Genomic DNA, 26,800 nt, shown 5'->3' with positions numbered 1-26,800 from the left:
TCATTTTATAGTTTGTTTTCTGTTGGAACTCGCATCGATCTTAAATCGGTGCCGCCGTAGCAGTCAAAGCCGAACCGTACTCGTAGTAACGGGATCGGCTGTCGAGCGATTGCTGTTCGATTCCGTAGTGCGGGACGCTAGCAGCGTCCAGATAGCCACCGTGTCCGGTGGAGGTGTAATATTGCTGGCTGGACGAGGATGGTTGTAGTTTCGAGTAGTACTGATCCAGTTGAACGGTTTCCGGTTGATTGTTTTGATTTTTACAAATGGTGCTATTGTTGTTCATCAGCGTACTGGCCTGCTCCGATGATGTTTGTGAGCAGACGATGTCACCGTTAGGCGTAGTAGTAGAAGCAGTACTAGTTGTCTGACCGCCATAATATTCACCTACATCGTTGTCACGGACAGCTGGAGTTTTCTACAAAAAAGAAAAGACATACAAATGTTAAAGACAACCAACTCAATCCTGTTGGCAAGATTTGGAATGTTTAGGAAAATTAAAGCGAAAAAAATGACTGCTAAATTGAGGTTACACACGTCATTGCTTCGACTTCGACCCGCGCGCGGAATGAAGCGAAAGTTACAAGTAACGTTGTGATGGTTGCAACGATTTCGGTTACACCCCGGGTCGGAAATGGAATGATGAATCGGCTAATTGCATGACAATTACCTTGACGACTCAATAAACAAAACACCGAACCAGAAATCCTGCGAAGGGGGGGTGAACCAAAAATTAGGAAACAAATCATTCCGCGAGGTTGTACCTGGCGATTCACTGGCGAAAGGGAGTTAATCTAATTTGGAAGTTTCTATTGGTTGCGCGGGTCTTCAATCATGGCAAAGTCGCAAGGTTACAATCGTGGTTTACCGACAAAGTTTGACGAGTATCAAACAAGGGGGACGACATCTATAAAGAACACTCGCTCGGAAATTTTCTGCAGCTCAGTTAAAATTGACCAAAAATAAATTGTTTTGCAACTGCAAAGCAAACCGAAAGCGAAAATAAAGAAAGCAGCTGACATTATCATAATCGTTTTATTGCGACCATTTCCCACTCCTACGCACCCTTGAAAGAACGTACGTGTGCAACGGAACGGTGCTGATACAAATTTCCGCCCGTGTTTATTGATACTATCTTGAACGGTTAAGGCGTAGCGTGATAGTTCCGGTCTGGGCCGAAGGGATACCCAGAGAAGAAAAAAACCTTCAACAAAACAACGTGGGGTGGAAGAAAGGGTCACTCTCCAACGAGCGAAAAAAAAACAACAAACGACGAGCAGGAAAAACATCATAATTCTGGACGTTCCGTCGGGCTCCCCCTTGGCTTGTTCGGTAGCCGGATAACAGTGAAAGTCAGTTCCTGATGGCCAGACCACCCTTCCTCTAGCAACAACGCAGGCAGACAATTTACGACCGATCGTATCTCGATGAGTTTTGTTATTTTATGCTTTTTTATGACTTTATTGAATTTGATTTGCCGTTACGGCAGTTTGAAGTTGGGATTTTTTTCCCTCGGCTGGCTGGCTGCCGCCTAATGTGGACCGGGTAGTTTCGGGTCAACCAAAACAAGATTAGAAGCGATTATCTCCCCCCGCTTCCCGGCTTCCTGGGGCTGTGGGCTGTCATGCGGGAAGTACAGCCGGAAGTGCTTTACAAGAGTTGTACATAATAAACGGAAACATGGGAAGGAGGAGGAAGTCGTCAACCAACCTGGCTCTACGTACCCGATCGGCGCTACTTAGCTGCGATTCCATGGCGTTGATGTCCGTCTTGAGTCGCAGCATCTGCGACTCGACTCGAGCGTTCTCGCGCTGCAGTTCGGAGATTTCCGCTTCCAGCGAGAGAAGATCCTCACCACCCGTAGTGGTGCTGGCTGTTGGCTGCTGGTCGCCTGTCGACGACAGCGATGGTTTGTGTTCGCTAGAGTAGGATTCCTGCTGGCTTCCGTAACCGTCAACCAAATCAGCCACGGAGTGGTTGCTGGCTTCGCTGCTTCGCGTGTCATTGGAACTGACCAGCTCGTTAATGACTATAGAGATGAAACAATGTCATTTAAACATTAAAAACCTGATTAACCATTTACCGTTATAGTTTCTGGAAATTCTGTCGGATCCCTCCTCAGAGAAACGTATTTTCTTGGAAGCTGAAAAAGAGGAAATTGTCAGTTCGGTTGAGTTCAGGTTCTGATCAAAATTACTCCGCTTACTTTCACAACCATCTGTGGAGTATCCGGAATCGCTGCCGAATTTCATTCCTCCGATATTGGTACCGCCACTGTCGATGATTCTCAACCGGTTGCGGCTGGCAATTGGACACCCGGATGCACTGAAATGATGGATGAGGATCATAAGATGAGTTTCGAATACAATTCGAATGACATCCGTGTGAGAAAGGTAGTAGTATGCTCACCTACGATGAGAAAGGAATTTACCCGTGGAATGTCCGGAACCGTCGCAGCCAGGGATTGGACATCTGAAAGACAAGATTTTACGCTAGAAATAACTGCTTATTCAACTTAATTCTTTTGTTTTCTGTCGTCAATTTCCTACTTGTCTGCTGAAGCAAATTTTGGCTTTTATATTTTACCTTGTTTCTACTTGTCAATTTAATTTTTTTTTAACTTTAGCGTATTTTTGCAATTGTATGACTTTTTTGTCTATTTATTTTTTGATTGCCTTTATTGATTTTTTATTTCATTTTTACACCTTTATTTTTATCCCTGCTTTCAGGCTTTTTCTTGTTCCAATTTATTCTATTCACTTTCTTTACTCTATTTCTGGTTCACGTTATTCTGATTTTTGTTGTTTCCAAATTTTCTTTTTGTGCGATTTGTCGAATTGTTGACTTTATTTACTACTACATCACTTTTACTTCACATTTTACGCGAAGGATACGTTCCGCGTACCTCAAAACGGCGGTCAATCAACGTCTCCCCTCCTCGTCGGTGTAACGCCACTCACCACGCGGAGGGTTTGGCTTCAAATTCCAAAACCACAAAAGTCACGAAAAATTACATCACATATCACATTTGTTATTCTGCTATTTTGCTATAATTTTTATTTTTTGTTTTTGTTTTTCTAGTTTGTGCATTTTTTATTGCCAGCAGTTCTGCTTTTTAGTTGCTGTTTTTTCGGCGTTTTCCTTTCAACATTTTCTGTTTTTTGCTTGTGTTGATTTGCCTTTAGTTTGATATTTTCTTTCACTGTTTTTCTGTTAAGTTTTACGTTCTACAATTACATTTTTGTGCTTTTGTGCTATGCTTCTATGCGGTTTTGCTTTAATTTGCTTTGCGTTCCTGATTTTTTTTTCTTGCAGTCCTAATGCATTACACTCAAGTCGCTTTTTACGCGAAGGATACGTCCCGCGTAAATCAAAACCGCGTAAATTCCGAAAATCGCGTAAAAAACCGCGTAAATTCCGAAATTCGCTTTAAAAAACCACGTAGATTCCGAAATTCGCGTAAAAAACCGCGTAAATTTCGAAATTCACGTAAAAAAATCACGTAAATTCCGAAATTCGCGTTAAAAACCGCGTAAATTCCGAAATTCGCGTAAAAATAGTCGGGTAAAAAGCGACCAGTGTATTTTAATATATTTCTAATTTTGTTCTCTGTTGAATTTGGATTTTATTCTTCTGTGTGTATCTTTTTTTTCGGTCTCGATCACTTACTCGATGTTTTTCCCTTAGTCTTATTTTTTTGCATTCTTGGTTTTTCTCTTCATTCGGGCTTGATTTTTTTATCTCAAAGTTCTAGATTTTTCTTTTTTTGTGGATTTGAGTTTTGTCTTCCCTCGGTCTTGATTTTTCTTTACTTTTGGTCTTGATTTTCCTCTTTCGGTCTTAATTTTTCTCTTTTCAGGATCTTGATATTTGCGTTCTCTCGGCCTCGACTTTCGTCTTCTTTCGGTCTGGATTTTTCTTTTCTTACGGTATTAATTTTTCTGTTTTTTTACTACTGATTTTTCTCTTCTTGTGGCGTTGATTCTTCTCTTTTCTCAATCTTGATTTTTCTCTTCTCTCTGACTTGATCTTTTTCTTTCGGCCTTAATGTTTTTTCTCGGGCTCAATTTCTATCTTTCTTGATTCCTTGGTTCCTCGGTCTATTTTTTTTCTCGGTCATGATTTTGCTCTACTTTTCTTCTGGATCTTTCTCTTTCTTCCGTCGTGATTTCTCCCTTCCTTCTTAATCTTAATATTTCTTCTTTCAGTCCTACCCTTCGTCCTGATGTTCCTCTTATTTCGGTTTAATTTTTCTCTTTTCTCGGTTCGGATTTCTTTCTTTCTGCGGTGTTTCCCTTCTTTTTGGCTTGATTTTTCGTTTCTCTTAATCTAGTTTTCCTCCTTTCGGTCTCGATTTCTTGCTTCTTTCAGTCTCGATTTTGCTCTTCTCTCGTTCCAGGGTTTTCTCTTCCCTTAGTCCTGATTTTTTTGTTCTGTCGATATTATTTTTTCTCTTTTCTTGGTCTTGATTTTTATCCTCTCTCAGTTTTGAGTTTTCTTTTCTCTCGTTCTAGATTTTTCTTTTTTTTCGGATTTGAGTTTTGTCTTCCCTGGGACTTGATTTTTCTCTTTTCAGGGTCTCGATATTTGCCTTCTCTCGGCCTCGATTTTCGTCTTCTTTAGGTCTGTATATTTCTTTTCTTACCGTTTTAATTTTTCTTTTTTTTTATTGCTGATTTTTCTCTTCTTGTGGCGTTGATTCTTCTCTTTTCTTGGCGTTGATTCTTCTCTTTTCTTCTTTCAGTCCTGATTTTTCTTCTCCCTTCGTCTTGATGTTCCTCTTCTTTCGGTTTAATTTTTTCTTTTCTCGGTTCTGATTTCTTTTTTTCTGCGGTGTTTCTCTTCTTTTTGTCTTGATTTTTCGTTTCTCTTAATCTTGTTTTCCTCTTTTCGGTCTCGGTTTCTCTTCTTTCAGTCTCGATTTCGCTCTTCTCTCGTTCCTGATTGTTCTCTTCCCTTCATCCTGATTTTTCTGTTCTGTCGATCTTGATTTTTCTCTTTTCTTGATCTGAATTTTTATCCTCTCTCAGTTTTGATTTTTCTTTTCTCGTTCTGGATTTTTCTTTTTTTGGCTTCTCTCGGCCTCGACTTTCGTACTCGTTCGGTCTGGATTTTTCTTTTCTTACGGTATTAATTTTGCTGTTTTCTTAGTGCTGATTTTTCTCTTCTTGTGGCGTTGATTCTTCTCTTTTCTTGATCTTGATTTTTCTCTTATCTGACTTGATCTTTTTCTTTCGGTCTTAATTTTTTTTCTCGGGCTTAATCTCTGTCTTCCCTCGGTCTTGATTTTTCTCTTCTTTCCATCGTGATTTTGTCCCTTCCTTCGGTCTCAAATTTCTTTCTTTCAGTCATGAATTTTCTCTTCCCTTCGTCCTGATGTTCCTTTTCTTTCAGTTAAATTTTCCTCTTTTCCCGGTTCTGATTTCTTTCTTTCTGCGGTGTTTCTCTTCTTTTTGTCTTGATATATCATTTCTCTTAATCTTGTTTTCTTCTTTTCGGTCTTGATTTCTCTCTTCTTTCAGTCTCGATTTTGTTCTTCTCTCGTTTTTCTCTTTCCTTCATCCTGATTTTTCTGCTCTGTCGATTTTTGTTAATTTTTCTCTTTTCTTGTTCTTGATTTTTATCCCCTCTCAGTTTTAATTTTTCTTTTCTCTCGTTTTGGATTTTTCTTTTTTCGGATTTGAGTTTTGTCTTCCCTCGCACTTGATTTTTCTTTACTTTTGGTCTTGATTTTTCTCTTTTCAGGGTCTTGATATTTGCCTTCTCTCGGCCTCGACTTTCGCCTTCTTTCGGTCTGGATTTTTCTTTTCTCACGGTATTAATTTTTCTGCTTTCTTACTGCTAATTTTTCTCTTCTTGTGGCGTTGATTCTTCTCTTTTCGCGATCTTCATTTTTCTCTTATCTAACTTGATCTTTTTCTTTCGGTCTTAATTTTTTTCTCGGGCTTAATTTCTGTCTTCCCTCGGTCTTGATTTTTCTCTTTCCGTCGTGATTTCTCCCTTTTCCTTCGGTCATAAATTTTCTTCTTTTGGTTTAATTTTGTCTTTCCTCGGTTCTGAATCATAACTTCTGATTTCTTTCTTTCTGCGGTGTTTCTCTTCTTTTTGTCTTGATTTTTCATTTCCCTTAATCTTGTTTTCCTCTTTTCGGTCTTGATTTCTCACTTCTTTCAGTCTCGATTTTGCTCTTCTCTCGTTCCTGATTTTTTTCTTCCTTTCGTGCTGATTTTTCTATTCTGTCGATCTTAATTGTTCTCTTTTCTTGGTCTTGATTTTTATTCTTTCAGTTTTGATTTTTCTTTTCTCTCGTTTTGGATTTTTCTATTTTCTTGGCCTTGAGTTTTATGTTTCGGTCTTTATTTTTCTTCTTTCTCGATCTTAATTTTTGCTTTTCCTTGGTCTTGATTTTTATCCTCTTTTAGTTTGAATCTTCTTTCGGTCTTAATTTTTTTTCTCGGTTGTAATGTTTGTCTTCTTTTGGTCTGGGTTTTCCTCATCTTTCCGTCGTGATTTCTCTCTTCCCACGGTCTTATTTTTTCTCTTCTTTCAGTGTTGATTTTTCTCTTCTCTCGTTTCTAATTTTTGTCTTCCCTTCGTTCTCTTGCTTCTCTTCGTCCTCTTTTCCCGGTCTTTATTATCTCTCTTTCTCTTATCGCGGTTATGGTTTTCTCTTGTAGTCTTGATTTTGCTTTTGTCTCGTTCCTGATTTTTATCTTTCCTTTGTCTTGATTTTGCTCTTATCTCGTTCCTGATTTTTCTCTTTTTTTGTCTTGATTTTTATGTTTTTTCGATTTTACTTTTTCTTTTTGTAGGTCTTGATTTTTGTTTTTGATTGGTCTTAGTTTTTCTCTTCTTTTCGTATTAATTTTTTCTCTCGGTCTTGATTATTCCCTTTTCTTGACTTTTTTTCCTCCCACGGTCTTCCTTTTTTATCTTTCCGTCTTGATTTTTTTCTTTGCGCGATTTTGATTTTTCTCTTTGCTTGGTCTTAACTTTTCTTTTCTATTGGACTAAATTTTTTTCTGCCTTGATTTTTATCTTTTATCTTGCTTTCCTTTTCTTTAGGTCTGAATTATTTTCTTTCGGTCTAAATTTTTTTCTCGGTCATTATTTTTTTCTTCTCTCATTTCTAGTTTTTCTCTTCCCTTCATTTTGTTCCCTTGTTTCTCTTCTTTCGGCTTAATTTTCCGCTTTTCTCGGTCTTGATTTCTCTCTTCCCGCAGTCTTCACTTTTCTCTCAGTCTTCGTTTTTCTCTTCTCTCGTTCCTAATTTTTCTCTTCCCTTCGTCCTGTTGTTTCTCTTTCTTTAGGTTTAATTTTACTCTTTTCTCGGTTTTGATTTTTTATATTGTTATATTGGTTTTAGTCTTTTTCTTCTTTTCGTCTTTTTTTCTCTCGGTCGTGATTTTTCTCTTTTCTGGTGCTTATTTTGTTTAGAGTGGTTTTAACCCAAAGGGTCATTTACTATGCTTTTTGTCCTTCACACGGTCATAATTTTTCTTATCTTTCCATCTGGATTTTTTTCTTTGCACTGTTTTGATTTTTATTTCAGACTTGATTTTTATCTTCTTTTACTCTTGTTTTTCTCGTTTTTCGGCTTTGTTTTTTCTCTTTTCTCGTTCTTAATTTTTCTCTTTCCTTCCTCTTGTTGTGTTGTTCCTGTTGTTTTCTGTCGGTTTAAATTTTCAATTTTCTCGGTCTTGATTTTTGATTTTTTTCTCTTTTCTCGGACTTGATTTTTTTCAGTCGTGTTTTTTATCTTTTAATCTTGTTTCTCTAGTTTTTCGACCTTGTTTTTTCTCTTTTTTCGTTCTTAATTTTTCTCTTATTCTTTTAATTTTTCATATCTTTCCGTTAGGATTTTTTTTTGCAGTTTCGATTTTTTCAGACTTGATTTTCATCTGCTTTTAATCTTGTTTTTCTCTTTTTTCGGTCTTGTTTTTTCTCTTCTCTCGTTCTTAATTTTTCCTTTTCCTTCGTCTTGTGTTGATCCACTGTTTTCTGTCGGTTTAAATTTTCAATTCTCTTGATTCTTTTTTTTTATTGCTCTTAGTTTTTCTCTTCTTTTCGTTTTATTTTTTTTCTTCCGGTCGTGATTTTCCTCTTGTCTCGTGCTTGATTCACACTCTTCACACGGTCTTGATTTTTCTTACCTTTCCGTCTTGATTTTTTTTTCAGTCGTGATTTTTATCTTTTACTCTTCTTTCTCTAGTTTTTCGACCTTGTTTTTTCTCTTTTTCGTTCCTAATTTTTCTCGTTCCTTCGTCCTGTTGTTCCTCTTTCTTTACATTCAATTTGACTCTTCTCGATCTTGATTTTTTTATGTTGTTATACTGGTTTTAGTCTTTTTCTTCTTTTCGTCTTAATTTATTCTCTCAGACGTGATTTTTCTCTTTTCTGGTGTTTAATTTTTGTCTTCACACGGTCATAATTTTTCTTATCTTTCCGTCTGGATTTTTTTCTTTGCACGGTTTTGATTTTTTTTCAAACTTGATTTTTACCTTCTTTCAATCTCGTTGCTTCTTGTTTTTCTCGTTTTTCGGCTTTGTTGCTTCTCTTCTCGTTCCTAATTTTTCTCGTTCCTTCGTCTTGTTGTTTTGTTCGCTTGTTGTCTTCTGTCGGTTTAAGTTTTCAATTTTCTCGGTCGTGATTCTTGTTTTTTATTGCTTTTGGTTTTTCTCTTTTCGTATTATTTTTTTTTCTCCCGGTCGTGATTTTCCTCTTGTGATCGTGCTTGATTCACACTCTTCACACGGTCTTAATTTTTCTTACCTTTCCGTCTAGATTTTTTTCTCCTCTCTTGGACTTGATTTTTTTTCAGTCATGATTTTTATCTTTTAATCTTGTTTCTCTAGTTTTTCGACCTTGTTTTTTGTCTTTTTTCGTTCCTAATTTTTCTCTTCAGTCTAGATTTTACTTTTTTCGGTCTTGAGTTTTCTCTTTGGTCTTACTTTTTCTCTTCTTTCGGTCTTGATTGTTCATTTCTCTCGGTCTCTCTCTCGTTTTCTCTTTCTGTCTGTCTCTCGTTCTCTCAGTCCTTCTCTCTCTCACTCGTGGTATGTATTGCTGTTTATTCTTCACTTTCTTTGAATGTGTAGCTGTTTTAGTTTTCCTATGCTATTCTTATTTGCTTTTTTTTAATTGGTTACAATTCCAGTTTTCAGCTTTTCTGATTTTTTTTTAATTTTGACTTTTTTATGTTATCTCCCAAGCAACAACTCGAGTTTTATTGTACTCTTATGGTGGTCTTCAAGATCAATTTTGGTCTTAAATGCCATCTTAAGAGTGCAATAAAACCCAAATTGTTACTTGGGCTAAACATTTTAAAAGCAACATCCTCAAAACAGCTTCATAACATTCACTAAGCATTGTCCGAGTAGTTTCATTTCAGATTCAGAGTAGTTTTAGAGCAAATTTAAAACATTTAAAATTTCAGAGCAACTGCTGTAAAATTTCAAAGCAGCTGCGTAAAACCAGTTCTGAAGAAGTTAGTTTTTGGACAGTTTTAGAACAGTTTCACAGGAATTTTGAAGCAGTTTGAAGGCAGCTTCCGTACTTTTAACAATTTTTGAACAGTTTCAAAGTAGTTTTAAAGCAACTTCAAAGGAGTTTCTGAGCTGATATTGGACATGACTCAGAGCGTTTTCTGGATAGTTCCAGGTATTTTCAGGACATATTTTGAACAGTTTGAGGGCAGTTTTAAAGCATTTTCAGAATAATTTCAGAGCAACTTCAGAGGAGTTTCAAAGCAGTTTCGGACAAGTCGCATATCAGTTCCTGAACAGTTTCAATGCAGTTTTGCAGCAGTTTAAAAACAGTTTTGGTAAAGTTTCTGAATAATTTTAGAGCAAATTTAAAGTAGTTTCTTAACGGTTTCAAAAGAGTTTCAGTGTAGGATTTGAGCAGTTTCTGACTCAGAGCGCCTTCTGAATAGTTCCAACCCAAGCAACAATGTGAGTTTTATTGTACTCTTATGGTGGTTTTTATGACCAATTTTAGTCTTAAATGCCATCATAAGAGTGTAATAGAACCCCAATTGTTACTTGGGAAGTATTTTCAGGACATTTTTCGAACAGTTTCAGGGCAGTTTTAAAGCATTTTTCTGAATAATTTCCGAGCAACTTCAAAGCAGTCTTAAAACAACTTCAGAGAAGTTTTATAGCGGTTACGGACAAGTATCATAGCAGTTTCGGTATTTTCAAACCAATTGAACAGTTTCATTGCTGTTTAAGAGTAGTGGTTTTGGTAAGGTTTCTCAAAAGTTTTAGAATAATTGTACAGCAGTTTCCGACAAATTTCAGTGCCGTTTCTGGGCACTTTCAGGGTTGTTTCGTAAAATTTTCAAAGTAGTTTCTGAGCGGTTTCAAAACAGTTTCACAGTTGAGCAACTTTTGATTTTTTTAACAATTTCTAAATACTTTCAGAGCAATTTCAAATCAGTCTTGAATCAATGCAACCTCAGGAGTTTCAGAGCAGTTTCGGATAGGTCGCATATTAGTTCCTGAACAGTTTCAATGCAGTTTTACAGCAGTTTAAGAACAGTTTTGGTAAAGTTTCTAAATAATTTTAGAGCAAATTTAAAGGAATTTCTTAACGGTTTCAAAAGAGTTTCAGTGTAGGCTTTGAGCAGTTTCTGATTCAGAGCGCTTTCTGAATAGTTCCAAGTATTTCCAGGGCATTTTCTGGACAGGTTCTGGGCAGTTTAGAGCAGTTCTCAAGCGTTTTCAGACAACATTCAGAGTAGTTTCTTGGTAGTTTCAGGGTTTGCTGCAAATAAGTTGCAGAGCAGTGTCAGTGCACTTTTAGAGCAGTTTTTTTCTGTGCAGTTTTGGAGTAGTTTAAGTGCATGTTCTGAGCAGTTTCAGAGCAATTTCGATAATGTCTCATAGCAGTTTCAGTTACTTTCAGGGAAATTTCAGAGCAGTTTCACGGCAGTATTGAAACCTTTTCTGAGCAGTTTTTAAGTAGTTTCAGGGCAACTTCAGATTAATTTCAAACCTGATTCAGAAAAGTTTCAGACAAGTCTCTCAGTTTCTGAGCAATTTTTAAGCATTTTCGGGCCAATCTCTTATCAGATTTTCTAAACAGTTTCAGGGCAAAGAAGATAAGTTTTTTTGTTAGATAATAGTCAGTTTAACACGTTTAAGTCAATCGTGACTTCTGCGGGGTTGGGATTTGAACCCGGGCCCTCGGCGTGAGAGGTGTGAATGCTAACCAATACACCGGGAGAAGTTTCGAAAGCGTTTCAAAGCTGCTTTAGTGCAATTTAAAAGCAATTTCGGACGAACTTCGAAACAGTTTCTCGGTTGTTTCATAAAATTGTCCGAGTACTTTCAGAACAGCTTGAGAAAAGTATCAGAGTATTTTCAAGACAGGTTTCCGAACTGGTTCTAAGCAATTTTAAAATATTTTCTGAGGTATTTCAGTGCAATTTGAAAGCAGTTTCAGACCAATTTCAGAGTACTTTGCGTGTAGTTTCAGAGTGGTTTTACAAAATTTTCCTAGCAGTTTCAGAATAACTCCAATGCAGATTTAGAGCAGTTTGAGGGCTGCACCAAAGCAATTCGAAAGCAGTTTCTGAGCAGTTTTAGTGCAGCAAAAGCAACAAAATAAATCCACTTTGTCTTAAATTTTGCCTATTTATCACATTTGTTTTTATTATTGACTCTATTTGAGCCTTTACATTTCTAATGAATCTCATAATTTTCTAATTACCGGTTGTTCCATTTTATGAGTGCTATTTTCAAGTTTTCATTAATCAATTTCAAATTTCCAATCTTCATTTGCATTTCAATACCGGAAGGTGTCTAGCTTCAAAACTTACCTCAACGGTTCCGCCTCGGAGCCATCGCGTGGTTTGTTTTTCGGCTTCGTAGCCCGCGGACAGCCGGACAAACTTCGATGGGACGAATAGTTGCCGGTGGCATGTCCCGATCCGTCACAGCCGGCCGTCGGACAGCGCAGCTCCTGCGAGCTGACATGCTGATAGGTTCTGCTCAGCCCGGCCAGGCTGAAAGTGTAACCGTCAATCCTTACGCATACACACGTCTCGCTTTTTTTTTGAAGCGGAAAGGGGAGGGAAAACCTGAACACTTACCCATCACTCAACAGTCGATCCTGCGACGGAATGTGGCTGGGTGGTGGCATCGAATAGTGGTGACCAGTTGCAGTGCCGTACGCTCCCGAAGATGGATACAGATGATGGTGGTGGTGGTGATGGTGATGGTGACTCGATGGTGGTGGAGGTGCTCCGTACGGGCTGCAGCTTTGATACGGTCCCGGTGGACCGTATCCCGGGTAACCGGAGCTGGCCACATACTCCATAGCAGCCATTCCGTAGCCACCCGATGATGAGTAAGCTGAAGTCCAAGTCGGGAAAAAAGATACATAATTAGAAATCTTGTCCGGTTTCTGGCCGGTTCCACCGCAGGTGGCAGAAAAATTCCTTAGATTTTTGATCCTCCCTCCGGTCGGTTCGGTCGGTGTGACATAAAAGGCTCGCAAAGCGTTTTCCCGTTATTAGCCGAAGGGAAATTCTTTTGTCGCATTGTATTTAACTGTTCGGTATGACCGGATGGATGGATGGACGGACGGACGGACGGTGGGAGGGTAGAAATATTTTAAAACAGGAAAAATATGCATTCTTTTTCATCTTGACCAGCTCGTTTGGGACCATTAACTATGCCGTGCTGGTGCTGACCGGAGAATGGGAAGGATTTCCACCTGGCTAGTAATAATCATCACTCTTTGATGGACATTCTCTACTCTGCCCAGTTCGTTGGATGCGATTTTTCGCTTTGATGCCTTTTGATGTGTGAGAGTCGCTCAACCAGTGCGGCGACAGGAAGGAAAGGTAATAATTTTAATGCTTCCCTACTGTGCTGCTGTGCTGTGGATGTTGAATGGTTGGTTGGATGCTTACCACTATGATCTCGATAGCCGTCGGAGATGTAATGCGAGGAAGCACTGTCCGGGGTGGAATCTCGACTGTAGCCCATAGCAACCGGCGGTGGAGCCATAAAGCCAAAGCCCAGTCCGGCGGTCGGTCGGGTTGCGGGTCCACTGAAATCCATCGGTTCGTTTTGGGGGGACTTGGGAACCGGTGACCCGGTTGTTGAAGCTCGTTGATTGGCCCGTGGGCTGACGGTGCTGTGGAAGTTGAGAAATCCAATCTTGGTTTAGGAATAAATTGAATTGGATGGAAGACTGACCTGTTGGGAAGTCGACCGACACTCAAATCCAGCGTTTGCCGTTGCGGACTGGTTACTTTAGAAGCGGCGCTTTGTTCCTGTCGATTAGCACCTGAGGAAGAGACGCTTGCTCCGGACAGGTCCATCACTGGTGCACGATCACCAACGGCCGGTGATCTACTGCTGCCCCTGGTAGTGCCGACTAAATCCATTTCCGAACTGATCTTGACACTCAAATTGATTGCTGAAGACGGTTGCTGATGAGTCGCTTTCTGAACAACTACCGTACCACCAATATTGCTGCTGCTGCTGTTGCTGCTGGTAGAGTTGCTGTTGATACTGGTGCTGCTGGTGGGATGATACAGTGGCCGTGGACAGAGCGGTCCAGTCGAGCTGCTGTTCTCGTCCGGTTCCAACTTGAGCACCGGAGTAGTCGGTGTGGAGGGCTGCCCCGGCGCAAGGCCAACGGTTGTCGATGTGTGACCTTGCGCCTGTTGAAACCCCACCGCCGAGGACGGTGAACTGTAGTCTTCCATCATCTGGGGATCGACGTACGGTGCAGCACCGTACCGTGGATCGTATCGTTCGAAGGCTCCCGTATCGTACGGTCGGCTCGGGTAGCCGGCGAATTCGTAGCCTACGGATGCTGCCGTTGCGGAGCCACCCATGTGACTGCTGCTCGTATACTGTTGATGCTGTTGGTGACTGTAGCGGTAGTCCACCTGACGATCGTAGCTCATGCTAGCGTCCAACATGTTCGGTCGATCGTTTCCGGAGGAAAGTTCACCGTCGAAGTCTGGTTTTTCGGTCTTAATAACCGGATTAAGTTCTTTGGCCGATTCTGGTTCGCTACGTCCAGATTCGGTAGGTTCGTCTGGTCGCCGATCGGTGGTCTTAAGGTTTTCGGGCTCTTCGTCAACTGTACTGTTGTCTACGGGTGAAAATTGTTCCGGTCGAAGATCGATCGGGGACAAACTGCGACTGTGCTGCGTCTGGCTGATCAGTGATGACCTGTATTCGTTCAACTGTTGATAGTTTAGGACTGAAATTGTAAACTTGGTTATTTAAGTCTTGAGCCGAAAAATTCTTGAAGTGCAAAGTTACCTGCAGAGTGAAGCTTCTGTCGGAAGAGCAATCCATTCTGGTACTTGAGTTCACGGGCAGCAGCCTTACTGGCGGCCGCTTTCGGACAACCGGAGAGACTACGGTGCGAGTTACGGCCGGCACTGACGTGACCTCTACCGTTACAACCGGGGGTTGGACATTTTAGAATCGTTTCGTGGAGGGCAAGTACTGAGTAAAGAAAAGATACACAAGCTTATCCACGCTTCTTAAGTTGTATGTTCAAATTATTACTTACGTTCAGAAGAGACCTTATCTCTTCGAGGGCATCCAGATAAGCTGTGAAAGTCAAAACAATTAGAAAGCAAGTCTAGAAACTTCTCTGATTCAAAACTCACCTTCGGTGATGGGAATAAAGTCCGGTGACGTGACCAAGCCCTACACAGCCTGGCGTTGGACACTTGCTAGACTCTGTGAAAACAATCACAAAAACAAAAAACCCCGTTGATCATATAGAATTTAAACAAAAATTCTGCGGTTCAACTTTTTCAGTGACCAAATTCCAATGGTTCCAATTCACAACTTCCAGCAACGACTCTTCGGAAAAAACAACGGCACTGAGAATCAACTAATTAAAATCATGTTTCGCCAGGATGGCGATGACGACGACGACGACGACGACGACGGATCACGTGCCAAAGCAAACAACGTCGCAGGAAAACCGCACCGCACCAAGCAGGGAGAGCAAGAGGAAAAGTTACATCGTTTCACCACACCACACCTGTGTCGGACGGCGGATCGGATCGGACGGGACGGGACGACGGGTTTTTGAAAGTCGAGTGCGCAAACAATATTTCACCGTTTTCGAAAACTCCGGCGTGCCACACCGCTATCAACCAGAGCAGATCTCGAGTCCTAGCCGACCGGGCTCGAGTGAGTGGTTTCGGGATGCAAAATTTTCCCGAAACAGATAAACACAGCAATAATAAGCACACGGAGCGGCAAATGGCAAACAGAGTCGCTACCTACAACAATTTCCTCGTAGTTTGCAATGATGAACGAACGAACGAACCTGTTTCGGCCTTCGGCCGATGGGAAAAAGGGAAAATCATCTACAGTTGCAGTACACAGCAGCGTACAGTAGTTACTGAGTAAATTTGCGATTATCAAAATCAACAATTTGAATTAATTAGATGGCTTTCGATGGTACTAGGAGGTATGTGTACGATGGTTTTAGTTGGGCCGAAACGAGGAGGAACATGTACGGAAGTACATACTTCGGGCTTTATTGTGCCGTGGAAATATCACCAGAATGAGCATTCGACAAGTTGGATCAACAATTCCATTCGAAGTGTACTCTGCTCTACCTATGCTGAAAACCGCCAGAACAGAAAAATTTACCTCCTCACGACCACACTAGACAAACAAGCGATTCCCATCAACAGCATAGTAAAAGTATCTACATTGCAAAATTATTGTTAAGAGTTTTATGAGCTTAATTTGCCCCTACGATAAAACTGAACCTTGTCGTGGTGTAGGGCTTTTTAACTAATCAGTAAATGAACAGCGGTCACGTTTACTTCTGAATGTGGGTATATATCAAAATACTTTTGTGATTTCAAGTGGGACTCGGGGTAAAAATTTACCAAATGTGATTGTTGCGTTGTTCAGAAAGTGCTTTTATTCCGCTTAAGAATAAGGCCAGTATGGGGATCTCTGACAATAGATGAAGTTTTCTGGGATTCATCCTTATTTATCACAACTGTCACAAATATCTCCGAAAAATGTCGGATTGATTGAGTTGGTCGGGGGCTTAGGGTTAGTAAGGGGATGTAAGCGGGATACCAGATCCGATTGGATGCCGAAGGACCACTCTGTAATGATTACGGGTAATAGCACTTCTTAGGTAGCAGATGGGAAAATTAGGTCAATTCGTGTCGCGTGTTCGAGTTTCGGCTAGGCGGTGCTGCTAGATAGAGTAGGATTTTTGCACTGGCCCCGTGGCTGTCCTGAGCTCTGATGGCCGTCCGCGGGCTCTGTCGATGGGAAGGGGTCGAGTCTTAAAGAGACGTTTAAGCCCAGAGCTTTACAGCACTTTGGTCTCGAGGGTTGGAAGGCGGGCGAGTCTCTATATTTTGAAGCTTCTGTCGACTACCGCGAACGTCCAGCTTGTGCTGCGCTCAATTTACTTTGTATCGTGGGAATGCACTGTGAATACTAAGGGGATGAAAGATTAAATTTGCCCTGATAAGTTGATAACCACTAATGCTCCGAAATTTGTTTTACCTATTGGTTCATTTGTGGTTGTTTGTGTTGGAAAACTGAAAGCGGGCGCGCGGTTGAAGACCGGTGTCAGGCGGGGCTGACGAATTCTCCACTTCTTCACTATACCACATATTGCAACTCGAGTGGTACAAAAAGTCCAAAGCACATTTACAAATTCGATCTATTATTTTTCTTCTCATCATCATCATTATCATCATCATCGTCATCATCATCATTATATTTAAAATATGACATTCCGGCCTTTGGCAGAGAGATCTTAGAGTCAGTTCGTGGAGTCCGCGCAGGGCCGAAACGCCTCCGCCTGTGGGTATGGGCGTGACGGCTATGCTTGGGGCTCTACCTGTGTTTTAGTGGGCGCCAGTGCCTGTCTCGTCAGGTAGAACTGATGTTTGAGGTCTCCCTCACACTTTGTTGACAACACAAAAGGGCCCAGCGCAGAGTTTTATACGCTATTAAGCGACCAGTTGGATAACCCGAAAAAAAGGAAAAAAGGAAAAAAAAGGAGTTTTATGAGCTTAATTTGCAGTTGAGTTATTCGCTAAAAAGACGGTTTTCTGAGACTTTTAACGATATTTTATAAAATGAGTAATAAGAAATGAACTTTTGTAACAGTTTAGATACTGCCAAAAACAATTAAATGACGAAATTTAGGTCGATGGAATAAATTATTTCGTAGTCATTTTTGGACATTTTTGGAAGCTTGCAGGGGTGGTGAGAGTGTAAAGTGTCTTCCCATAGCAAGACCAAAATTTTGTTGAAGAAAAAATAAAATCCCTGAATGTAAAAAAACTGTCTTACTTACTTACTACCTACTAATGTGTCAGTAGAAATATTAAATTAATTCAAAATTAAATCTACTACAGTGAGTGTCTACGGTGATTGATCCTAATTTAAGTTAATTCTGTTTTTTTGATTATCTACACCAGTGATGGCCAAACTGCGTCCCGCGGACTGATTTGATGGATGGTGGACGGGAACTATAGGTTGAATTTATTACTGTCAGAAGTCATTTCGGACCGCGAATCTATTGGGGAGATCACATTTAGCCCGCACTATGCTTAATTGCTTATACCGTGACCACCACGCACTACACTATGGGAAGCTTTCCATGTTTTCTATTCTACCTGGAAAAATATATATTCGAGGGGTTTCTGTGTGTTTCCTGAAAGCAAATGTTTTTGAGTTTGGACCGTGTCCAGTAAAGTGCTACAAATAAGTGAAATTGTAACACAATCAACTTATTTGAAAGATTATAGACAAACGATTGAGTTCAAATATGATCAATTACATCAATAATATTGACTATGCAACATTTACCAGCCCATTATGCATCTAAACCCAAAGACTGACAACACTATAGGCTAAAAGAGACAGTTAAAACTTTGTAATCCACGCACGAATTACAAGATAGGTCACAATTAACTAGTAAAAACATATTTTAGAAGCCCTAAAGAAGTTCTAAACATAAGATCGAAACGTTGGCGTAAAAGAAAACAACTTGTCTACTTCATTTAAAGACTGAACAGCCAGTTCCCCAATATATTATGTGAATTATGCCCTACGACGCGGTACATTGATCAGCGAACTAAGGCGAACTCGTTATCATTTTAGATGTACCAGTAAGCTGTAACAGCAATCACAGCAGTGATCCCTCGGTTCTAGAAAATTTGACTTGTTATCGTAGGAAAACTTTAGCCTGTGACGCCAAATCGCCAAAATTGAAATGTCTCACGAACAAGCTCTTGGAAAATCGCAGTGGTCTGAATGGATTCCGCCTGAGCTGAACGAAAAACAACTGGAAAACCAAAAATCACATGTGAAATGCTGCTCGCCAGGTATAAAATAAATCCTTCCTCCATCGGATTATTATTGGCGATCGAAAGTGGATTTATTTTGAGCGTCCTTGGCGTCCATCAACACATCAAATGCACGGCCTAATTGAAACAAAAGATAATGCTTTGTGTTTGGTGGGATTAGAGGGCTCAATCTACTACTGAGCTACCCAAACCTGGCGAAACCGTCCATACTGAACGCTACCGACAGCAAATATCCAAATTAAATCGAGCTTTGGTTGAAAAACGGCCAAAATACCACAAAACGACACAAAGTCATTTTGTTACATGATAATGCTCTATCACACGCTGCAAAACCGGTCAAGAAAAAACGTCTCACGTATTTTCTCCAAATAAATTCCGACTGCGTCTTGAGCTTGGTATCTGCTCAATGTTAAATTCCGTCAAGAAATTTTCAGGAGAAAATTTAAATCTTCGAAATAAAATATCGGCAATAGCAGAAACCGTCGCTTGGTTTAGCGTAACCAAAATTCAAATAATTCCACATTAAGCGTGAATCAATGTTGCGAATCGAGCGAGATGTCAAAGATGCCTACTCGCACGCGAAACAGTATGAGAAACATAGCATTCAACGCTTACACCGCACACGCAGGTGTAAAAGAAACAGCTGCCATTGCTATGTGCAGATATTCTGCTACCTACACACTCGCGCACACACACATCCTCCCATCGTCTTTCTGACTAGCTTTTTTTTCTCTTTGTGTGGATATTATCACTACGACCAGCATTTTGATCTATTGTGATCTTATCCAGGTGTTGGTCCGCACTTCGTTGTTATTGCAGTATCGCTACAGAATGAGCGAACTGCTATTATCCGTGCTTAAAGTGTCGGTGTGTTTTCACCCCTTTTTTCCCTCTACGCTTCTTACTACTTTTCAACCAATCTAGCTCTATAGTCAGGTAGTGCGGAGACTAGTTATAATTTGTCCTTAGACAAGAGGCTTCATTCGCACCTCGAGGATGTATCATTCTTATAACCAGCCCCGGCTAAAGGCTTCATGGTCGGTAAAGCAGAGTTCAGCACAGAGTGAGGGTGTGTATGTGTGTATGTATGTGTTCCTTAGTGCTTATGCATCACCAATCTCGTTCCTAGAACCAGGAACAAGCTATAATTTACCCTTGAACAAGAGGCTACATTAGCACCTCAAGCAAGTAACACTCTTACAACTTGCCCTGGCAAGAGGCTTTCATTGTTAGTAAATGCAGAATGCAGGAAGGATGAGGAGGGGCCTGGGAATAAACCTATGCTAAGTCACTTAACATCGAATGGCCTGATTCTACTAAGATTCGAACCCATGACCACTCGCTTGTCAAGGCAGACTCGGTAACCTTGCGGCTACAGGGCCTCCCTCCTGCCTAGCTTATTAGCGAGTCAAAAAACTCGTGGGGAATCAACTGCTCGTGAGGCTGGTGGCGCATTGGAATATAAATTTCGCATTACTTGTTCCTTCCTTCTTCTTCTTCTTCTTCTTTTTCGCCCTCGATTCTACTCACGGGTGGGAGTGCGAGCCGTCACGAGTAGTAATCGCTATCATCAGCTCGGACTGGAACGACAAAAGGCAGTGACGACTGTAGCTATTTTTTTATGGGCTTATCACTTTGACCACAATATTATTGATCTATTGTAATGTTGCCCGGGTGTATGCTGTGCACTGCACTGCATTTCAAACACTCATAAAAACTCGTTGCAGTGCATGAATAAATAAGAGCGAGAGTCCGAAAAGGATGCCTACGCCGGCGTGTTCGTTAAAATGAGTACGCGTGTGTGAAAAAATTAGCATTTTTGCTTAGCTTTCCGATGGTGGTCTTAAAATTAAAATCGGTTGGAGGAATAAAATCCAACATGGCGGCTAAATAAAACATGGCCGTCAATTTTTTTTCACTTTGTTTATAGGAGAGATAAGGCTCTTTACAAAACCGCGTCGTTTGTAGTTTGTTTCATAGCAAATTTTGGAAATATCACAATAATTATATGAAAATTGTAAACCTTGCTACAAATAACTGGTTGTTTTATTCAGTTAAAGCTATTGCACACCTAATTTTATGAATGTTTCTTGTAGCAGTTTTTCTCAGCTTTCCAATGGTGGTTTCAAAATGAAAATTGGTTAGGGGGCTCATGGTGAAAACGGCGATTTTTGATAAAATACAATATGGCGACCAAATCCAAGATGGCCGACAAAATTTTTTTTATTCCGTTGTTACAACTTTTTTTTGAAACTGTTAGGCCCCTTGGCGAATAAGGGGTCCACTATTTCGAGGTATCAAAAGTGTAATTCTAATTTTTTAACCATTTTCAACCAATTAGGTGCAAAAGTTCCAATATTTGAAGACCTCTTGTCAGTAGTGGCCCCGTTTCACTTAAATAGAAAGTGCAGTACGAGTCTTCAAAGCGCATGCTAGGGTTTGGAAAAGTAAGGCAATCGAAATATGAAGGAATTAGTTCTTAAGTACCGGGCGAGAACTCTCTTAAGATGACTGGTTTTTGTCAGTTTTGTGGAAAATTCGTGGCTATGAAACAACTGCTTATTCCAGAATGTGTTTATCTATTGGAATATGAAGTCAAACTGTAAAGGAGGCGTAGTAGTTTGAACACCTTACTTTTGACTCATTGCAAATATTTTTTGTTCTCTGTTACAGCGACAGTTTTTTTACAATCGGCGAAGGGGACAGTAGAAGAAAGTTATGAAACAAAGGTGTTTATAGTATCCAAACAGAGTGGGACAAGACGTGAAGGGAAAAGAGCCAAAAATTAGGTAAATGAGGGGCATTGAAGTAACGCTTATTAAGTATGTGTACCGTTTCTCTTTACCCAAGTTGGAGGATCTGCTTATCGAACCTCAACGAGAGATGGAGAAATCGGGTTGTAGGTCTTCATACAAAGCCGCTGGTAAGGACCGCTTTATAAACATGGACGAGAAACGCTGGCAACGACTCTACACTGGGTAATTTCCATGATTCGAGAGGAGGAAATGGTACCGGAGGAATGGATGGAAGGAGTGGTTTATTCCGTTTACAAAAAGGGTGATCGGATCGATTGCTGTAACTATCGCGGCATAACGCTGGTAAACGCCGCCTACAAGGTACTCTCTTAGATCCCGTTACGCCGGATGTCACCGATAGCACAAGGTTTCGTAGGGAATTGTCAGGCAGGCTTCATGGGGGCTCGCCCCACTACGGAGCAAATTTTTGCCATCCAACAGATCTTGCAGAAATGTCGGGAGTACAACGTGTCCACGCATCACATATTTATTGATTTCAAAGCAGCATACGATACAGTCGATCGAAACCCACTATGGCAGTATGGCAGATAATGCACGAACCCGGTTTTCCGGATACACTGACGCGATTGATCAGAGCTACATTGGAAGCTTGTGCACATCGGGGACACTCTCGAGTCCCTTTGAGACACGGCGAGGGTTGAGTCAAGGTGACGGCTTATGTCTCCCAGTTGGCCTCGAGGTAAGACGCTGGTCTAATAAGCCAGTCGTCCTATGTTCGTATTAGAGTCAATAGGATCGTAGCACTGACCCCGCACTGTCCTGTATTCTAACAGCTGGTTGCGAAGTCTGTTGTATAAAAAAACAGAAAGTTAAATTTCGATAACGGAATTAGCACCCAGGCTTTGCTTTGCTTATGTTGCATGCTGTTCGACATCGCTCTTGAGAGGGTGATCCGATGAGCGGGCATCGAAATCAGAACCACGATTTTCACCAAGGGTAGCCAACTCGAAGGCTTTGCAGATGACTCTACAATCAGACAATCTGACATCTCACAATCAACGCCAGATTGAAAGCGGAATCTATGAGGTTTGGGCTAAAAATAAATGTGTTAAAGACCAAATACATCGAGGCTTAAAGGAAACAACTGTACGCCTCCCACGGACAGTAACCGTTGACGGTGACGAACTAGAAGTGGTAGATGGCTTCGTGTATTCGGGATCGCTGGTGAACGTTGAAAACAATACTAATAAGGAGATCTCGTAGCTCATTCAAAGCGGGAAGCCAGGTGTACTTTGCGGACTTTGCGACGAAAACAGAGCTCCTCAACAGCTTCACTGGCATCAGAAACAGAGGGGCTCAACGTGCAAGATGCCTCGACTAGGTCGAAAGTGATTTGCGACTGCTGAGACGACTGGAAAATTAGAGATGAGTGGCCCAAGATTGAATTGAATGGAGACGACTAACAGCACAAGCAACTCCGGCTTTATGCTGCTGACGAGCACCAACTCGTATATCAATGTACGTAAATTATCGTAAATATCTCCTAACAAACTCGAAATCGTAACTAAAGCTGGATAAAGTAGGACCAAGTTGATTTTCTATCGTATATAATGATAATAACTGACATACATACGATTTTCAGCGTAAAATCGTATAGTAGTACGGAGCGACTCGCGCTTAATCGGATATTATCGTATATAAATACTTATATAGTCGGAAAGTTCAAAATTATTCGTTATCACGTATATCGCCTCCAAAATAGTACGGATATGCCAATTTTGCGCATCAAATACGAATTATACGCCTGTATATCTGTACGTAATGCTGATTTTTATCTTTTTTATACATATGAAAATGCTAGCTGGGGATGGCATAGCGATAAAAACTTCAAACCGAAATCACGATGCTCTCACGGAACCGTGATCGACCAAGAACCGGTCAAGTAGGGTTAATCTAATTTAGTGAGTCGTACCAGCTGACGCCCTGCCTTAACGGAATGGGTATTTTGCAAGTGGAAGGACGAAAAGTGAAAGGGAAATTCTCAGTACCTCTGCCTAAGCAGCACCGGATATTTCATCCGGTGGAGCTTTCAACTAGGTCTGGCTGAATTATTTCAGATTAGTAATGAAATCAAAATGCAGTAACGCTAAAAGGTACGAGGCATTCGTGACCTATCTTACCATTCGAGCGATACATTTCGTTACAAACACACCAGGACTCCTGCTTTCAGAATTACTATTTCATACTAAAGGTGATTCTTTCACCGAGTTGTACGTATCCTAGGGATTCCATTATTGGATTTTTGAACAAGAATCCTGGTTCTATAAGCAAGGCAAAATTTCTTCACAAGATTACTATGCGAGCAATCGCGGAGATTCTGTGTGAATCTTTTTTGTTCGTGCGGGTTGTAAACAAAATTGTTCGCTGCTTTGCAAGTCACCGAGGCCTAGCCGGAAACTGTTCGCCTTTCAATATGGGCGGCACATGGGAGCGCATGGTTAGCTCCGTAAAGTAGACAATGTTGGCCGTCTACCCCAGTGACCAGAAGATGAATGACGAATCGCTAAACACCTTGGTCATTAAAGCAGAACCCGCAAATTTTGCAATCTTTAGTCGAAATGACGAATAGCTCAGAAGCACAGAGCGATCCATGTATGATTATAGAAAATCAACTGTATTTTTTCTAGAGGCGATGGATATGAAAAATGTTGCCAACGAGATTAGTGTCTATGGGGAAGTCCTCTGTGGCCGGACACTAGGATTTCCCAAAAACAAAGTTTTATAAAAATATTCGGAAAGCATGTAACAATAGTAAATTGCAAGATTTTATGGAGTACCAATTATGACATCTTTGTTTTAAAAGGTAAACAAATGAGAACTGTCGAACGATTCAACTAATAAAACAAAGAGAATCGAGTAAATTTCATAAAAGTACAGTTGCAACTATTTGATGTTAGTTGTCCTAAAAGATGTCATATTTATGAGGCGTATGTATGTAGGCGTGATAAAGTTGTTTTCCGAAACAGTTTAAATTTGGCATAAAAATACAAGATTTTGATGAAAACACCTAATTTTTTTAAACTGTGTCGTGTCCTCTATGGCCGGACAGTAAAGTGATCAGTGAAGTTTGCTTACTTCGTCTAGAATTGCTATATCTTTGATCCCTAAGTGAAATATAATTAGTTAAGCAATGCGAAAGGTAGAAAAAATCATATTATTTTCAGCTAATGTTATGCGAAGCCACTTATTTTTCCATCAAAATTGCAATTAAATCTTAACTCTCCTGGAAGTAACCCAAAAAAACACAGCCAATTTTCAAATTAGCTCATCTTCTTCAAACACACATGCTCACAAACCCAATCCCGTACCTGGCATCCTAAGCAAATATTTTCCCGAAAACGGAGAGTGAATCTTTTCCCCGTCGCAGCGCACGCTGTGCTGCCGCCGCTGTTAAGTCCTTATTTTATGGTTCTGTAAATGAATTTACCATCCACACGCGTGTATCGTCCCATCAATAAGCAACTATTTTAACCTGTATGATTTCCCCCCTCTGCTGCTGCTAGAGTACCTTTTTGCGTTCCGTCAGCCGTCAGCAGAAGGGGAAAATCCGAGCTCATCATCCAGCGTCCAACGGCTACCACCTTTTACATCCATGTCCCTGTCCAGGATGGGACGGGGGAAAGAAAAATAAAACCAACACCCTTTTCCTGTTGTAGAGAGGCTAAGCATCGGCTACCGAAACAAGGTCCTTATCAGCTGGGTGAGTGTGAATCCTCCGGCTTGAGGAAGAACAAAGTATGTGGGAGGGGGAGAGTTAAGAGCACCGGACAAAGAATTCTAATCAGACCGATTTCAGTGTAACACATGTTTGAAGGAGGACCAAAGACCCCTCGTATGTATGTGCTTGCAAATATTCCAAACACGTCCATCCTATCTTTCTGTCGGTGTGGACTGAGGAAGCTGGAAGTGACTTTCCATCGACTTCGGCAAAGAAGAACATTTGGATGTTGTTTCCCTCTTCTTACACGATGGTAGTTTCAGATCGATCATCGACCAAATGGAGGTACAAATGTGTGAGAAAAAAGAACTCTCCACCAGGACGTACCATCGGACAACCGACACCGACAAGGACGTCATTATTTATTCAGGTTTGACTCACCTTTCAATCCGGAAGACAATCCACCGACCGATGGCGATGAATCCGAGGAACTGTGCCGCAGTAGGGCTACGGCAGAACGGTCCAAGTTCGCTTCGGCTTGCGGATGGCTACCGGAACCGCCACCGGCGGTGGTAGTCGTTGAAGAACTAACCGCACCGTCACTTCCGGGACTCAACTTTCTTCCGTGCGACGACGTGTGACGATAGCTGCCCGGATGCGGGTGTTGCTGATGTTGCTGAAGTGACTGTTGTCGGTGGTGATGCTGGTCGACGCTTCGACCGGTGCTGCTGCTGACGGTGGATACGGAAACTACCCCGGAGGAAGTTCTTTGCATGCCACTACGACGGTCGGTGGACGGTCTGGGCTGTCTCGGTTTCTGTTGCTGGCTGTGCTCCGTTGGCGGTGGCGATGAATCATCCATACGAGACCGCAGATCCACGGGGCTAGCCGAATGGGTTTCGTCGTCTCGGATGTGCACCGCTTTGGGCCGCTGGTGCATATCTCGGACGGACGTCGTGTTCGCAACTAGCAGCCGTAGCAGCCGGGTTTCCTACATGGCAGGAACCTGAGGGAACAAAGAACATCAAAAAAGAGGAAGATTGTTTCAGTGAAGAGGCTCATGTCCGGAATCCATTAATTTCTATTAGCGCTGGGTGTCCCCCGTCCACTGGCACGCATGTAGAGGGTGCGTGTGTACGCACAAATACGCATAATTTATCATGCACCAATCTCCCATCGGGGTTCGCTTTAGTTTTGAAGGGCACTCAGTTTGAGTAATGAAGCGGCTTTAGCCTTATCTTATGTTAACTTGAAGTCGGGAAGAAAAATTTGTAGCGAAACAATGGCTCAATCAGTGCCACTCGTAAGTTTTTTGCACCTAATTTGTATCATAAAACTCAACAAAATAGTAGATAAATATGCCTAAAATAAAACTTATTTGTTGCCTGATAATTCGTGCAAAATCGCAGCTCTTCTACGCAAACATTACAAAACATACGAGAAAAATCGATCGCTCCTTATTAAACAGCAGCCCTCATCTGTTACCTCCTCCAATCACCACTCAGCACCCCATAAAATCTCCACCGAACGATAATGACATTCCGGCTGAACGCATGATGATGACCAACCCGGATGCTGCTATTAGAAGTGCGGTATCGAACCCAAAATTAGAAGTCAACCAGGCAAGCAGCAAGCAAACCGGGAGACAAAGGCAGAAAACTCGGCCCGACCTGCTCAAGGTATTGAATTAACAAAAGGTTTTCGCTGCTTCTCTCACCCACCAGCCATACCGTGCCATCATCGTGCCATCGGGTTCGCAACCCTCTCGGTTGCTTACATTGTTGTTTACCTTCGCCCGTTCGGATACGCAATTCCTGACCACCCTCACCGAACGGCTGAGGACCGAAACGGTCGAAAGTCACCTCGTACGCTCATACGTACGGTACCTACACGCATGATACTTTTCCACCTCGCTTTTCCCTCTGCCCATCGAACAACAAAAATGTTTGAGCGCGAGTTTCACTTTTCAAT

The 26,800-nt window shown here is 41.2% G+C and overlaps 1 protein-coding gene across 1 annotated transcript; it reads right to left on the bottom strand.

Annotated features, from left to right (window-relative positions):
* Window positions 1–40: 40 nt before the first annotated feature.
* On the bottom strand, window positions 41–25,769 carry LOC128732370 (uncharacterized). Its single transcript, XM_053825619.1, is given in 13 exon segments — window positions 41–418; window positions 1,725–2,029; window positions 2,084–2,143; window positions 2,198–2,325; window positions 2,410–2,505; window positions 11,825–12,010; window positions 12,098–12,359; window positions 12,923–13,149; window positions 13,212–14,232; window positions 14,295–14,483; window positions 14,551–14,591; window positions 14,651–14,723; window positions 25,271–25,769. Coding segments are annotated over 13 exon segments (3,465 nt in total).
* Between the last annotated feature and the right edge of the window lie 1,031 nt (window positions 25,770–26,800).

Source organism: Sabethes cyaneus, chromosome 1, assembly GCF_943734655.1.
Source record: "Sabethes cyaneus chromosome 1, idSabCyanKW18_F2, whole genome shotgun sequence".
NCBI lineage: Eukaryota > Metazoa > Arthropoda > Insecta > Diptera > Culicidae > Sabethes > Sabethes cyaneus.
Note: the sequence above shows the minus strand (reverse complement) of the source record. Positions and strands in the feature narration are given on the sequence as shown.